This window comes from Rhinolophus sinicus, linkage group LG12, assembly GCF_036562045.2.
Source record: "Rhinolophus sinicus isolate RSC01 linkage group LG12, ASM3656204v1, whole genome shotgun sequence".
In the NCBI taxonomy this organism is placed as follows: Eukaryota; Metazoa; Chordata; class Mammalia; order Chiroptera; family Rhinolophidae; genus Rhinolophus; species Rhinolophus sinicus.
This window is the reverse complement of record NC_133761.1, coordinates 327,006-340,000: the sequence shown is the minus strand read 5'-3', so window position 1 is coordinate 340,000 and position 12,995 is coordinate 327,006. Positions and strand designations below refer to the sequence as shown.

Below are 12,995 nucleotides of genomic sequence, written 5' to 3'. Positions count from 1 at the left end.
CCTCCAGTGTCCAAAGGGCACCCCCTAGGTAACCCCAGATTCTGGTTGAGGCAGGGACAGTGCAGCTGAGACCACTGCCTAGGACTTCCTCAGACACCAGCCCATGGAGCCATAGCGACAAGTCAGGGCACAGCTGGCCTGATGTAGCCTCAGGCTTTTAGTTTGAGAGCCGACCCACCAAGATAAGGTGGAAACAGGGTCAGCCTGCCCCCACCTCTGTCAGGCTTGGTGGGTGGCAGAGTCTGGGAACTAGGCGTCCTGAGGGCTGGGGCCCAGGGGAGCCAGGGATCCCCTTAGGACCACGGTAGGGGGGCAGGCCTCAGACCACCAGTACCCAGGAGGTACAGGTAGCTACTGGGTGACACCCATATCCCCTGCTGTGTACAGGATGCATGTGAGAGGGAGACCTGGGCAAGGATTGGGCCAGGCCACAGGCCCCATTCAAGAGGTGCCCTCTTGCCTGCCCCCTGGTGAGCACCCGGCATGTGACAGGGCAGCAGCACCTCCCCCCAGCCCCTGGACTCCCCTTGGTGACTGTCAGTCCTGATTCTCAACCCTTTTCCATGCCCTGGCCTCCGACCCCCACCCGCCAGCAGAGGCCCACTCCAGGAAGTCCTTGGGCGCCTTCTTCCAAGCAACCGCTCCACACAGGGTTAGCAGGCAGGGACCAAGCAGGACATCTGACCTCGGCCGAGCCTTTCTAGGCAGTGAGGGCTGCTGCTCACGGCATGGGTATGCGAGGGGCACTGCCTCCCCTGCAGCTGGCGGCTTAGAGGGCCCGAGACCTAGATCCCTCCCAAGAGGGACACAGCGCAGCCCCCCAGGGCAGCTGCCCGTCCGCCCCCCCCCCCAGCAGGATGAGGGAGGTCTTTCTGGACAGTACTTTATTGATACCCTTGGACCCTTAGAAGGAACAGCAAGTTCCGAGGGCGCTGGCCTGTGCCTGGTGTGCCATCGCCAAGGGGGCAGGAGGGAGCCCCATAGGGGCAGAGAGGCCTCCCGGGGACGAGACCGGAGGAGGCTGTGGGCAGCCAGCACCCTCCCTGGGGCCAGGCTGTACTTTGCTTAGTGGGCAGGGCTGAGCTGGTCAGGGCCCCGCTGTCACGGCCTCGTGGTGCAGGACGTAGTAGTCGTGGACATACATGAGCACCGCTACCGGCTGGCCAATGATGAGCGTCAGCCATACAGCTGCGTTGCCATAGTTGCCCCGGAAGAAACGGCTCACTATCCAGGCCAGTGGGATCTGCAGATGTGGGACAGTCAGTGGGCTGCTGTGACCACAGCTGGCTGCCCCGCACATTAAGGGCCGGTGGGATGGGGGGGGGGGGGGCGGGGCGGGGGGGGGGATGTTGCTCACCTGAGCCATCATGCCTGTGAAGGCCCAGAGGCGGAACATGCGCAGAGGAATGCTCACCAGGTACTGGGTGGGAGGGATGGGGGTGTCAGCCGGCACCTCCAGCGCCACACCCGCCCCCACCCAGCAGGAGGCAGGACCCTGCAGAGCACTGACCTCATGGAAGAAGGCGGAGGTCAGGAACACCCCGGTCCTGGCCACCCACTTGCTGCTGCCACGCCGGAGCATGGGCTTGTAGAAGTGCCTGCATGTGGAGGAGGCTGTAGGCGGGCGCCCAGACCCACCCACGAGGTGCCCGCCTCTGGCCACCACTCATGCCAACACCCACCTGAGGCACCACTTGTGCACAGGAATATTCCAGTTCTGCCAGAAGTAGGTAACAGACTCAGAGTTCCTGTGGGTCAAGAGACAGCAGTTGTCAGGTGGCACCGTGACCCACCACAGCCCCCAGCTCCCCACCCACCCAAGGCCACTCACCACCAGTCCCGGTAGAACTCGCGGTCCCCAAACTGCATGAGCTCGGCCACGGCGTTCAGGCAGGAGTGGAAGAGCCAGTAGAAGAAGATGAGCCAGATGAGGTGGTTGGGGACCTGAGGGGAGAGGCAGGTGCCAGGCTCCAGAAACCCCTACCCGCCCTCAGGCCCCGCGCTGCCGCCCAGCCCCGCTCACCGCCAGCTTCAGGAGGCGCTCGATGATACGCGAGTAGTCCATGTCCTGCAGAGACAAGGCGCAGCTGGCTCCCGGGGCTGCCCCCACCCGGCCCCACCCCCAGACACCAGGGAGGCTGACCGTTCACCTTGAAGGGCTTCATGGAGTTCTGGATGGTGGGAACCATCCACTGCAAAGGAGGGCACAGCATCAGCTCTCGGAGCACTGGGCACCCCAACCGCCCCGCCCCGCCCACTCCAACCATCCCGCCCCCCATCCCAACCGCCCAGCCCTGCCCCTGTCCCGTACCTGCTGGATCAGCCCCACCTGGAGCTGGGTGAAGAACAGCTGGGGGAGGAAGCAGAGCAACTCGCTTGAGCCCCTAGCGCCTGGCGCCCCCCACCAGCCTCTCACAGCCCCCCAACCTCACCATCTCAAGGAGCCGCCGCAGCAGGAAGCGCTTTCGGATGCGGGGGGAGCGGGGAAAGTTGAGCTCATAACACAGTGTTGGAGCAAAGAGGAAGTAGTAGAGATCTGGAACGAGAAGGCAGGCTGGCACGGGAGGCCTGGCCCACTGTCCCCCGCTGCCCTCCTGCCCACCCTGCAGGAACCTTACCACGGTAGGTCAGGTTGTCTGGATAGCTCACTGTGCCAGCGCGCTGCGCCACCCCACCGTTGGCCTTCTTACCTGCGGAAGCTGGGGAGCCAGAGGGGAAGGTGAGGCCCTGCTGCTGCCTCCCACCCCCCCAACCCCCACCCCATAGCAGGCAGCCTGGCTCCTGGCCGCAGTCCTGGGCAGCCCCTCACCAGGCTTGGTCTTGACCCTAGCCCTGCGCTCTCGGCACCACAGGTTGACATCCCGGTAGGAGAACAGCTTGAGGAAGAGGATGGTGTACACCATCAGAGCCAGCACGGAGCCCACTGCAGGAGAGGCGGGCTCAGGCAGGGGCCTCCCACACCCCCACAGGAGACAGGCTGGGGGGAGGTGGGCGGGGGACAGCACCTGGAGTGATGGACTCCTGCAGGAAGGCTACGGCCGCTGGGAAGCAGAGAATGGTGGCCAGGTTGAGCATGTGCAGCAGCAGCCCTGCCTGCTCCGTCAGGGCACCCTGGGTGGGGGAGCAATACTCAGCCAGGCCCTACTCCCTGGACAAAGCATCTCCCAGGGCACAGCCCAGCCCAGGAAAGCCACGGTGGGGTGGGCTGGCACCCAGTCCTAAGCCCAGGCCTGGTGAGAAGCATGGACCCCCAGCAGGGCAGGGGCATGAGGGCACTGCTTACTACTGCCAGACGCTTCTCCACCTGGAACGCAGCCACAGCAAAAACGTTGGCCACTGAGGACAGAAATGCCACAGGGCAGGTTCAGGTCTGGGTCAGCCCTGGCTCCACCCAGGCCCTCCTCAACACCCAACTCACCAATGACCAGGCACAGGGCGGGCCAGCTGTAGGGGTCCTTGAGGAACAGAGACACCACCTGGATGGGGTCCACCAGGATACCGTACCTACAGGTCGGGGAGGTAAGGGCCTGAGCAGGTATGGGGGGCTGGGCTCAGCGAGGGCAGGGTCCCTGGGCAAGGCACTCACTTGATGAGGTTCTCTAAAAATAACCGTGCATTGCTCAAGATCTATAAGAGAGAGGGAGAGGGGCACACCCGTCAGCCCAGGCCACAGGCCCCCCACCCCCGCCCCTCCCAGTCCCTGTGGGGGCCGAGCCCCAGTCCTGCAGGCCCAACCTCGTGTGACCCCCATGCCAAGCTCCAAGACTCACCACCCACCTCCCCCAGCACTCAGCACTGCCCTCCCAATCGCCCATCACACCCACGGGAAGGTCCCAACACCAGGCACCTCCCAGAAGCAGTCAGTCTGCAGCGGCAGAAAGAGACTCGCCACCCAGCAGCCCTCCGCTGTCCTGCTGAGGGAGGAGCCTCCCCAATCCATGGCACTTCCCTGCCAGGCGGGCTAGTCCTTATGGTGCCCAGCCGTAAGGCAGGCACTGCAGCAGGGCACCATGCCCTCTGAGGGCACTGCCCAGACTCCCACATGCCCCCTCCTCCCGCCTCAGCTGTCCCTGCAGCACTCCAAACCCAGCCACTTGACCCCAAAGCAGCGTCCACTGATGGAGCCCCCATCAAAATGGCTCCTGCCTCCAGCGTGGGTGGGGTGACTGCTTCCCTCCTCCACCCCACCAGGCACAGACCCTGCTGACCATCCCAAGCTCTGGCCCTGTGCAGGTGTCAGGGTAGGCTCTGTGGAAACTTGCTGGCAAGGGAACACTGGTAGGGTCCTTTATCTGGGTTGTCAGGGAAGACTTCACGAGGAGGTGACAAGCTCAGAGACACAGGGTCCCCTCCCTCAGCCACAAGCCTGACCTGCTGGCCTCCTGCCAGGACACACATGGCCCCACACTGTCACCCCACCAGTGGCAGCCTGTCCTGAGAGCCCACAGCAAGCAGAAGCCAGGGTTGCTAAATGACAGTGCCCACCTGGAGGTGCAGGTGGCAAAGGGAGCACAGAGGGCAGACCCAAGCGTGGGTGCCCATCTGTAGGGCAGGGCGGGGCGGGGCAGGACGGGGAGGTGGCAGAGGCACCAGAAGCAGGGGAAAGGCTCTCGGGCTGTGCCAAAGGGCCCAGCGAGCCCCAGAGGCTGCAGGAGGACAGACAGTGCTGCCAAGGGCCTGCCCACACAGGCCATCTCCTGATGATGTCCCCTTGCCCAGCCAGCCTCACACCCTCTAGGCTGTGTGCCCCCCACAGCTCCCCAGGGAGCCTCCTGGGACCACAGGCAGGGAGGTTACGGGTGTGCCTGGAGCCCCTTCTATACAGGTGGCCACGGGAGCAGCACCTGAGACAGAGGCAGGCGTGTCCGGGTGAGGGTTGAAGACCTCAGGCTCCATCAGCCCCCAGTGGTGTAGGCTGGGCCTCCGCAGGCACTTGTCCCCTGCCCTGCCCCGCCCAGCATGCTGCCCCTTTGAGCTCTGGACTCCAGCCGCTTCTGGGTCAGGGGCTGTTGGTCCCACCCCCACAAGATGCCTCAGCCAGGCCACTGGGTGAGGCCGAGGCAGGGACTTTATCTAATCACCTTCCTGGGACCCAGGCTGAGGGAGAGGGGCTGGGGGCCTGCAGAGCCGTGGCCTGGGTTGTTGGGCTGAGCCCAAGAGTCTCGCCCCCACCCACAAGGGCCATTCAGAACAGCAGAGAACATTCTTCTTGTGGACCACAAGACCACGCATGCTGCTAAGGAAGCGCTATATCCGCAGAGTGCCCCATCTACTGCCCCACCACCCACCAGCCCAGGACCAGCCACCCATCCTGTCCACTCCTCCCTGCTCTCCCACGCCTGCCGAGCAAAGCCATTGGGGAGACCCCTGTGCCCCTCAGCTCACAGCACAAAGGCCGCCCACACGACCCTCCACAGGCCTCTCCTGACACTCAGCAGGAACAAGCATCCAGCATGTGGCCCATGGGAGCCCCAGCGTGTGTGGCCGCAGGGACCACCACCACAGTCCCTCCCCACACACCCCAGCCACACAAGCTCTTTGCTCAGTCCCCCCGTGCCCAAGTAAAGGCTGAGCCCCCCCGCTCCCAGCTGCCATCTGACTCACCAGCATCACCACACACCAATTCAGGATGCCACGGTAGTTGCTGAAGCCGCTGTCCGAGCTGAACAAAGAGTCCTGCAAGCGGTGGCACCTAGCAGGGCAGGGGACAGTGAGAACCTCAAGCAGGACCATTTACAGTGGGAGGGCAGCCAACTTGGGCCCAGCTCCTGGGACCACCACAACCTACCCCACCAGGCACCCAGCAGGAGCGGGCCGGCCCTGCCCAGCCCAGCTCAGCCCAGGGCCACATGGGGCTGGGACATCCCAGGCCAGGAACCCGGCCTCGCTCCCCAGAGGCCTCCAGTTGCTGCCACCCGCACTGGCTATGCAGTGGTGATGGGCCCACAGGGAAGAGTCCATCCATGGATCTGTGGGCCCCCCAGCAATGCTGAACAGAGATGGAGGCAGGGGGCAAATGCACCTTGTTCAGTCAGCCCAGCGTAGCCCACCACCGGGAGAGCTGAGGGCCCCACTTCAAACCACCTCCTCCCACACAGGCCAGGGCCAACTGAGCCCTCGGCCTGATGTGCACCTTCCTGGGAACAGGAGCCTGGCCGGCCTCAAGGCACCCATGTGGCCTCCAACTGTCTGTCTCATTCAACCACAGGTAAGCTCTGTGCTCCCGCTGGGCAGAGGGGAGCCCACCCAGGGCTGGGCGCCTGATGGCAGCAAGGTCTCCCATAGAAGCAGGAAGCGGTACCTTGGTTGCTTGCCCAGGATTGCTCCCACTCAGTGCTGGGTCGGGGGGACACATGAGCAGACCCTCACATCCAGGGAAACGCAGGGGTGGGGGAGGGGCCAAAGCTGGCTCACAGGCCACGCCCCACCTCTCGCCAGCAGCCACGCAAGCAGGAAGCCCCACAGCATTGACCAAGGTCTCCAGTTTTGTAAGAGTTGAGGTCAGGGGGCCTCCCTTCCCTCCTGCAAGGTACCCGGGTGGGGGAGGTGGGCATCATAGCACAGATGCCCTCTCAGGCTGGCCCTGCCTCAGTGACAGGCCTCCTGTGGTTGTAGTCAGCACTCCGATGGCCCCTCGGGAGGTGAAGGACCAGGAGGCCCGATGCTGCACGGCAGGCACTCTTCAAGCAGGACACAAGTCCCCTCCGCCTCCCCGCAGGAGGTGTGCACCGGTCCCAGCCCACCCGCCCCTCCCAGGTGCCCGCCTGGCCTCCTTGCATCCACCTTCCAGTGGGTCCTGGGCCTCACAGGGAGGCCATGATCTCCACCCACGTCTCTGCACCTGCATTTCCACAAGATAGGCAGGGGTCCAAGGCCCAGCCCCCCACAGAGGATGGTGTCTGAGCCTGTCCCCAGCCCCTTGCCCCAAGTTCAAGTCCACTTGCTTTCACTGGAACCATCCCAAAGCCGCCTCGTGCCCCAACCTGCCAACCAGCATATGCATGTAAGTGCTGGGCTTGGCATGCCCAGAGGGCTATTTCACAACACTGTGACCCCTGCCTCCTTTGGGCCACCAAGACCACGCTGGCTTTATTTGTGGCAATCTTTGCGATGAAAATCGGGTGGGGGAAGGGCGTTGTTTTCCAGTTGACACCAAATAACATTTCAGAAGCTTTTTCAGTCCTTTTCCAAGCTGCCCACACCCACTCCTCAGCCCCTTCCACAGGCCTGACCATCCCAACCCCAGGCAGCGCCCTTCCCTCCCAGGGAGGAAGCCCACCCCCCCATGCCCACAAAGGTCCAGCCTTGCCAGCGCAGTCAGCAGCAGTGGACCAGAGGGCAGACAGGCACGCCCTGCATGGGAGGCAGGAGCTGGCCACCACACCACAACTGTATTTGTCACCCTCTCCCCTACTGCAGAGGCTGCCCACACCTCTGTGCCCTGCAGCGGTCCCACACCCACACCCCAGGCGCACCCAGCCAGCAGGGCCTTTCTAACTCATCGCATGTGTCACCTCACTCAACCCTCACAACACCACAGGACGGCAGGCACACGGGGCTTAAAGCTCGCCCAGAGGGACAGCCCCCAAGTGTGGACCACGCCTGGGACCACATGGTCCAGCTCCCGGGCCAAGCGGAGCAAGGAGGGAGCAGAGCGCCAGCTCGCCTCCCAGCTGCCACCTCCTCAGCTCTTCCTCCACCCAGCCTCTGTGCTGAGCCCTGGGGTGCAAGGCGGCTGAGTGGGCTCCCCACATCCTCCGACCCTGCTGGAGAGGGAGACAGAGAACACCCAGGGACAAACACCCAGGAGTGGCGGCATCCTGGGCCTGGAGAACCGTGCGGAACCACAGGGCAGAGCAGAAAGGGGGGCCCTCTTCTTCCTGCCCCACAGCCACACCCTAGCCATGGGCTGGGAGAAACGGGTTCACACCCAGAGCCTGATCTGCTGCCCCAGCCAAGGTGACCAGGAAGTACAGGGAGGGTTAGAGTAAGGAGGAAGCAGGAGAGGGAAGGCACCAGCAGGGAGGAGGGGAGGCAGGTGAGGAAGGGATGGCTAGCAAGGCAGCCAGAGCAACGCAGGCTCTGCCACCCCCAAACCATGGGGACCCTGAACCTTGTGGCATCCGGGTTTGAGGGACAAGCACACATTGTCTGCCTGTGCTGGAAACCAGAGGGCACTGTGATAACCAGGGCCCCCTCCCGCCCTGGGCAGGCCCATCCCTGCCATGTACTGTTCCTCTTCCCAGGCGGTCCAGACTTCAAGGGTGGGCACGCAGGGCTCCCACTCCCTCAGCCCAACTAGCAAAAGCACAGAAGAGGCTTCTGACCACCTGGCCCATGCAGAGCAGGAAAGTCCATCCTAGATGACAGGTTGGCCTAAAGCCAGCACCCCCATCTTACACAATAGGACCCCAATTCCCAGCCCTTCCAGAGGGAGACCATGCTAGCCATGCCCCTGCCTCCGGAGAGTCAGCACAGGGCACTCTAGAGCCCTCCTGCTCTTTGGAGCCTCCCTGGCAGCACCCCACAGGAAGCAAGCACCCCTTTCAGTAGAAACCCCCTCCTCCCCATGGAGCCTTCATGAACTTCGTGTCTGACCTTTGCTCACACTGCTTAGTGCTGAGATTATCTTATCTTCCAGGTGGACTGTGAGCATTCCAAGGGCAGGGACAGTGCTGCACCCCAGCTGCCGTTGCCCACCCCCACCCCACAGTGCCCAGTGAAGAAAGCCTCCGTTCAGATTTATAAAGAGAGCAAATCCTTGCCAACCGACTGCCGAGTGCCCACTTCCTCCTTGATAACCTCTAGCCCTGAAGCTGTTCCCAAAGCCAAAGCCCCAAAGGATGCTGGGCCAGGAGGAAGGCCAGCAGTGGGGAAGGGGCCGGAGGGTGGCAAAGGGGCCGCTTGGAGCCAGCGTGGAGGACAGAGCCAATGTCCACGCAGGCCAGGTGCTGCCCATCTGCTCGGCTTGTTCTCCCCACCCCTTCCTGTCAGTCCTTCAGCTACACAGGGCGCCCACCTGTGGGTGTGCCCACTTCAAACTTCTCTCCTGCACCCCAGCCAGGACCCAACTCTGTCCCTACAGTGGGCACTTGTTCCGGTAACGTAAGCAGCGCCCCAGGCCTCCCAAGCACTGGGTGAGGGATGAAGGTGCCAGGAAAGGAAGGGACCCCTATTTCTCATCTGCACAGAGGGAAAAGCCTCTCACTGCCCCCTGCTCCTGTCCTCAGGCAGTCCCAGCCTCCTGCTGGCCCCTTCCCCAGGAAGACCACCCTCCTCTACCCCCAAGGCACACCTCCTAGCCCTCAGGAGGGACCCCTTTCATCACAAACCATCCAATCCCATCCAGATCCTTCCAGACAGAGGAAACTGGTGGCTCGCCCTGGGAAGGAGCCTTAGGTCGCACCAAAGGATGTGCAGAGGGAGGAGGGTCTCGAAGCTGGGCTGCTGCCGGCTACGCTCAACGCAGGGTGACCCTGGCAGGCGACCCTCCACCCCTAAGCCTCAGTTTCCCTGTGGGGGACCAAGAGGCACAACTGTCCAGCAGAGGTCCGGACGCCCGCGCTGCTGCGGCCAAGCCTGAGGGACCAGGCAGGACAGCAGGAGCCCGGGTCAGGGGTCAGACATTATGGGTCATTCGCACCGCTACCTCAGATCCCAGGTGCCGCTGCCCACGTTGGCGCCTCCGTCCTTGTCCTTGTCCGGGGCCGGCGCATCCCCTCCAGCGCCCACGTCTCGCACCTCTTCTTCTGCCGCTGCGGGGCCGCCGCCGCCCTGGCTCGAGGGCCGCGACCCCGTCCTCCGGCGCCGGGAGCCGCCCGTGCCGCCGCGGTCGCCCATGGTCTCAGCCCGCACCCTGGGTCGTGGACCTCCGGCTTGCAGCTCCCGAGGCCCACGGCCCCGCCTCCGGACTCAAGGCCAAAGGCCGCCGCCGCCCCCTGCCGGCCGCCGTAGCCCGCGCGCCGGACTGCGCCGCCAATCAGCGCGCGCCTGCCGGTCCGCCTGCGGCTCGCCGCCGCGTCGCTCCGGGAGCCGCTAACTGGCGGGCGGGCGCCGCCTGCGCCCATTTGTAGTCCGCGGGCGCGCGAGGCACCCTGGGAGTCGTGGTCGCGCCGCGCGGGGCACCCTGGGAGTCGTGGTCGCCCGGCGCGGGCTGGATCGCGGCGGCGGCGACGGCGGCGAGCGGCGGGTGGCTGACCCTGCCTTCCCCCGGCCTCGGCGTCTGCGCGGACACGCCGGCCTCCTGGCAGTTGCGCGCCGCCCCTGACCGCTTGCCTGCCCCATGTCCCACTCTATAAATACAGGGAGTGTGGGGATGGAGGTTAGTTATGAAAGGCGTCGTGCACTGCCGCCTTGCTGCCGGGCCGGAGCCCTGTCCGCGAGGACTCGCCTCAACCACGACCCAGCCCGTTGGTTTCCGAGCGCGCATCTCGCAGAGCACGACTCTAGTTACCACCGCAGGCAGCCGCTTTTCCTCGGTTTAGGTTGTTCAGACAAGCGCCAGACCAGAGGATGGAGCCAGAGAAAGGCCCCAGGCCTCGAGTACGGGGACGCCCGCCCTGCCCGCGGACGCCCAGGGCCCGGTGCGGGTAGAGATGGTGCAAGCACCTGGGGTGGCCACGCCCCAGCACGCCCCTTCCACCCAGCCCCCTTTATGCCCACGTCCGCAGACCTGCAAGGCTTCCCCCATTTCCCACCCGGGGCCCGTTTTGCCAGGTCGTGGGGAACCTGGGGTGCCGGATCGCGAGGACCCAGAGGCTTCTGTGTAATTACACAATCTGGATTGTGCAAACGCCCCTGTCGTTAAATGAAGCAACTATTCCACCGTAACAACCTCAAGGTGCATCTCGTCCCACCGTGGCTTGACACGCGTCTTGCACAAGGCATGGAGTGTGAGCATCCTGGATCTTGGGGTTTGAGGGTTTCCTGGGGGTTCACCCCTGGTTTAACCAAAAAATATCTGGAGCAAGCAGCAGAACACATTAGCCACTCACTCCCCTGAGGTGAGCAGGTAAGGATGAGAAGAGCACCTTTCTGGAAGCAAATCAACCATGAGGCTCAGCCTGAAGTAAGCTGCCTCTCCTATGCCATCGCTTCACCAGTGGGTTCGTCCCTGCTCCACCACCTCCATCGACGGCGTCCAGGCACCCTGGTGACACATTGTTGATGCCACCGGGCCATCTGGGGCTGATGCCAGACTGGCATTCCTACCTAGCAAGCCAGGGCTACCTGTCAGTTGTCTTCGAGTAGCCTGCTGAAGGAGTCACCCTGACTAAGCGGGAGAGCACCCCCGCGTGCACACGTAGCCCACCCTCGGTGGGTCAGGACCAGCCCAATCTCCTATCCAGTCTCCCTGAACGTTCGTTTGTTTATCGGCCGGCCCGGGCCAGGCGGAGTTAGGCCTTTCTCAGTACTGATCCCAACGCAGGGCAGACGAAAGAAGGAAAGGGTTCTCTCGGGAGGCCGAAGTGTAGGGGTGAGCCCAGTGAGCTCTGCCCCGCCCTTCCGACTCCGTCTCCCAGGCAGCGAACGCGGAAGCCCTGCACGCGAGTTCACGTCTTCCAGCGCGCCTTCTGGCCTCGCCGTTCTCCAATACTGAGCCAAGAACTAAACAGAGTCCCGCCCGGGCTGGCAAACCTATTGGCAAAGGGGAAGATTGACGGCTCAGGGTGCCAGTAGGCCCGGAAAGGCTGAGTGCAGTAGCCAATGAGGAGTGAAGGGTCGTGTTGGAGGCGCTACCTGTGTCCCTGTCCCGGCTCCAAGCTGTCAGCTGGCAAGTGGCGGAGGGTGTGAGGTGACCACAATGGACCGAGGGCCACCAAGCAGGACCAGTCCGGCGAGGGACCAGGGGTAAGCCAAGATCCTGATACTGGAGTTGAGGGCGAGGAGGCAGGGGCCGCGAGCCAATAGGAAGTCACGGACTGTGAGCGCACCAATAAGGAAGAACTGGCGAGGGGGCGGGGGCCTTTGGGAGGGAGGCGGGGCCTGTCCGGGAGGCCGGCCTGAGAGGGAACCCTAGAAAAGGGCGAGGGCTAATGCCGGGTTTCCCCACTCACCCAGCCCCAGTACCTCAGGATCTAAGGCGAGATGTCGCCCAGGGCACCACCGGAGACGGGAGAGGTCAAGGTGGGGTTGGTGGACATAGGTGTGTGAGACGGGTTGTCGAAGAAAGTTCAATGGGGATCTCCTAGCCGGGAGCAACGTATTAGGGGGACCGGGTCCAGTGTGAAGACCCTTGCAGGACTGGTGGAATAATGAGCTAGAAAGGGGTAAGGAATGTAGAAAGGGCTTCGGACTGATTCCAGGATGAAAGTGCTGTGGGCAGGCCACGGAGGCCTGTGAGGGGTGCCTCCAGAGAGATGAGACATGGTAGTGAGAAGCCTGTGCTGCCTATTCTCTGGGATGCAAAGTCCCGTCCATGGACACCTGTAAAGACTGAGGAATGGACTTATCCTAGGCCTGGGGATTGGGGACAGCCTTCACTGCCCCGCAGAGTCCTGGAGAAGCAGAAACAGACAATTCAGACCAAGGCCGTGGAGGCTTGGGAAGGAGTAGGCGGCCAGGAGCCTTCCTCCTTGCTGTTGGTGCCTAACTCAAGTGAACTGGGGTATAGGGTGGGTGGGATCCTGGGCAGGGCTTATGTCAAAGGCACCCTCTCGGTGAGGTTCAGATTCTTCATATGCAAATTGAGTGATGACACCTACTCCACCTAGGGACAGTAAAAGTCAAGGATACCTGGGCAGGAGGGCCTAGCCACTGCCTCTACTGATACCAGGGGCTTTCACTCCTGCGGTATTACTGGTGACAATGCTCCCAGAAGGGGATGCCCTCCTCCAAGTGAGCCCCACCCTGAGCAGCAGGCCCACAGGCTATGAACTGCTGTCCACCCCATGGAGTTTGGGTGGGCCTGTCCCCTGCCAGGGTGCAAGGGTGCAGACCTTGCTGTGCTGGCCCTGAGCTGACCTGGTTTGACCACATGCTGCCAAAGACTTTGG

General features: G+C 63.4%; 1 protein-coding gene across 1 annotated transcript; it reads right to left on the bottom strand.

The window, feature by feature from the left end:
• Positions 1-867: 867 nt before the first annotated feature.
• DGAT1 (diacylglycerol O-acyltransferase 1) lies at positions 868-10,087 on the bottom strand. The gene is made up of 17 exons (XM_074316622.1): positions 9,650-10,087; positions 5,605-5,692; positions 3,587-3,627; positions 3,419-3,504; positions 3,284-3,336; positions 3,006-3,111; positions 2,810-2,923; positions 2,619-2,699; positions 2,433-2,536; positions 2,312-2,350; positions 2,151-2,192; positions 2,024-2,068; positions 1,832-1,944; positions 1,683-1,748; positions 1,511-1,598; positions 1,358-1,420; positions 868-1,243 (listed from the first exon to the last, which is right to left on the bottom strand). Exons 1-17 carry the CDS (start codon positions 9,838-9,840, stop codon positions 1,088-1,090), a joined length of 1,476 nt encoding a protein of 491 aa, XP_074172723.1. The 5' UTR covers positions 9,841-10,087; the 3' UTR covers positions 868-1,087.
• Between the last annotated feature and the right edge of the window lie 2,908 nt (positions 10,088-12,995).

What these genes read in the sequence shown, in the direction of transcription:
- DGAT1 (XM_074316622.1), bottom strand. Translation starts at nt 9,840, where the DNA reads ATGGGCGACCGCGGCGGCACGGGCGGCTCCCGGCGCCGGAGGACGGGG. An exon ending in TTTTTAGAGAACCTCATCAA is followed by an intron (nt 3,505 to 3,586) that starts GTGAGTGCCTTG and finishes CCCGACCTGTAG; the next exon opens with GTACGGTATCCTGGTGGACC. An exon ending in CGCCCTGTGCCTGGTCATTG is followed by an intron (nt 3,337 to 3,418) that starts GTGAGTTGGGTG and finishes TTCTGTCCTCAG; the next exon opens with TGGCCAACGTTTTTGCTGTG.